Source organism: Sceloporus undulatus, unplaced genomic scaffold, assembly GCF_019175285.1.
Source record: "Sceloporus undulatus isolate JIND9_A2432 ecotype Alabama unplaced genomic scaffold, SceUnd_v1.1 scaffold_934, whole genome shotgun sequence".
Taxonomy (NCBI): domain Eukaryota; kingdom Metazoa; phylum Chordata; class Lepidosauria; order Squamata; family Phrynosomatidae; genus Sceloporus; species Sceloporus undulatus.
The window spans coordinates 3744-5056 of NW_024803854.1; the positions used below are offsets into that span (position 1 = coordinate 3744).

General features: G+C 51.6%; 1 protein-coding gene across 1 annotated transcript in view; it reads left to right on the forward strand.

The window, feature by feature from the left end:
- LOC121917817 overlaps positions 1-1313 on the forward strand; it is a 4700-nt gene that overhangs the window by 2027 nt on the left and 1360 nt on the right. Inside the window, exon 2 of the mRNA XM_042443941.1 lies at positions 7-1309. Coding sequence (XP_042299875.1) covers positions 7-1309 — 1303 coding nt within the window. The remainder of the gene's footprint in view (positions 1-6; positions 1310-1313) is intronic.

Below are 1313 nucleotides of genomic sequence, written 5' to 3' on the forward strand. Positions count from 1 at the left end.
CCTCACATTGGTGGACTTTTGCACACGGTGGCCAGAAGCTGTCCCACTGGGTGCTATCTCAGCCAAGGCCGTGGCTCAGGCATTGACGGACATCTTTGCCAGAGTAGGGTGGCCTTTGGAGATCCTGACGGACGCAGGGACTAATTTTATGTCCAAGGCCATGGACCGTCTCTGGGAGACACATGGAGTAAAACACCTCACTTCGGTCCCTTATCACCACCAGACAAATGGCCTCGTGGAACGCTTTCACTCTACCTTAGGGACCATGATACGAAAGTTTGTGGATGAGCACTCCAATGATTGGGACTTGGCGCTTCAGCAATTCCTTTTTGCCTACAGATCCGTCCCACATCCTAGCTTGGGCTATTCACCTTTTGAGCTAGTCTATGGTCATGAGGTGAAAGGGCCACTGCAGCTGGTGCGCAGACAGTGGGAAGGCGACCAACCTTCACAGCAAACTAATGTAGTAGACTTTGTCACAAAGCTGCAAAACACGCTCAGGACGGCGTGGCAAGACGCGCACCACAATCTTCAACAGGCACAACAAGATCAAAAAGCTTGGTATGATCAGTTTGCCAGGGAGCGATGCTTCCAGCCTGGAGACCACGTTATGGTCTTGAAAGCATCTCGGACTAATAAACTTGAGACGTCCTGGATAGGCCCAGCCACAGTGCTTGAGCGAATGGGCACTGTGAACTACCTTATACAGCTCCCTGACACCGGTCTCAAGCCAAAGGTCTATCATGTCAATTCCCTTAAACCCTTTCACGAAAGGCCGCAGTACCTTCTTGCCCTCGAGGATCCAGAGGCAGAGGACGAAGAGTGGCCTGAAGGGGCATTCTACGATAAGAGGGAAGGAGGCAACCTGGAGGACATTCAACTTCCCACACGACTTGACTCAACTCAGCGCGCTGAGTTTGCACATCTAACATCCAGGTTTGCTTCCCTGTTCTCTCCGATACCTGGTTTGACCATGGATCCTCAACATGTTATAGCTGCGGATGACAACCAACCTTCGGCCGAACAGCCTCGGCGAGTGTCTCCGGTGGCAAAACAGGCAATAGAAAAGGAGATCAACGAAATGCTCGAAATGGGGATCATCCGACCCTCCCGCAGCACTTGGGCATCACCTGTTGTATTGGTGCCTAAGAAAGGAGGCAAAGAGATCCGGTTCTGTGTCGACTACAGGAAACTGAACTCTGTGACACGTCCTGAGCAATACCCTATGCCTAGGGTGGACGAACTCTTGGAAAAGCTGGGACGTGCCAAATATCTGTCTTCTATAGACTTGACCAAAGGCTACTGGCAGGTTG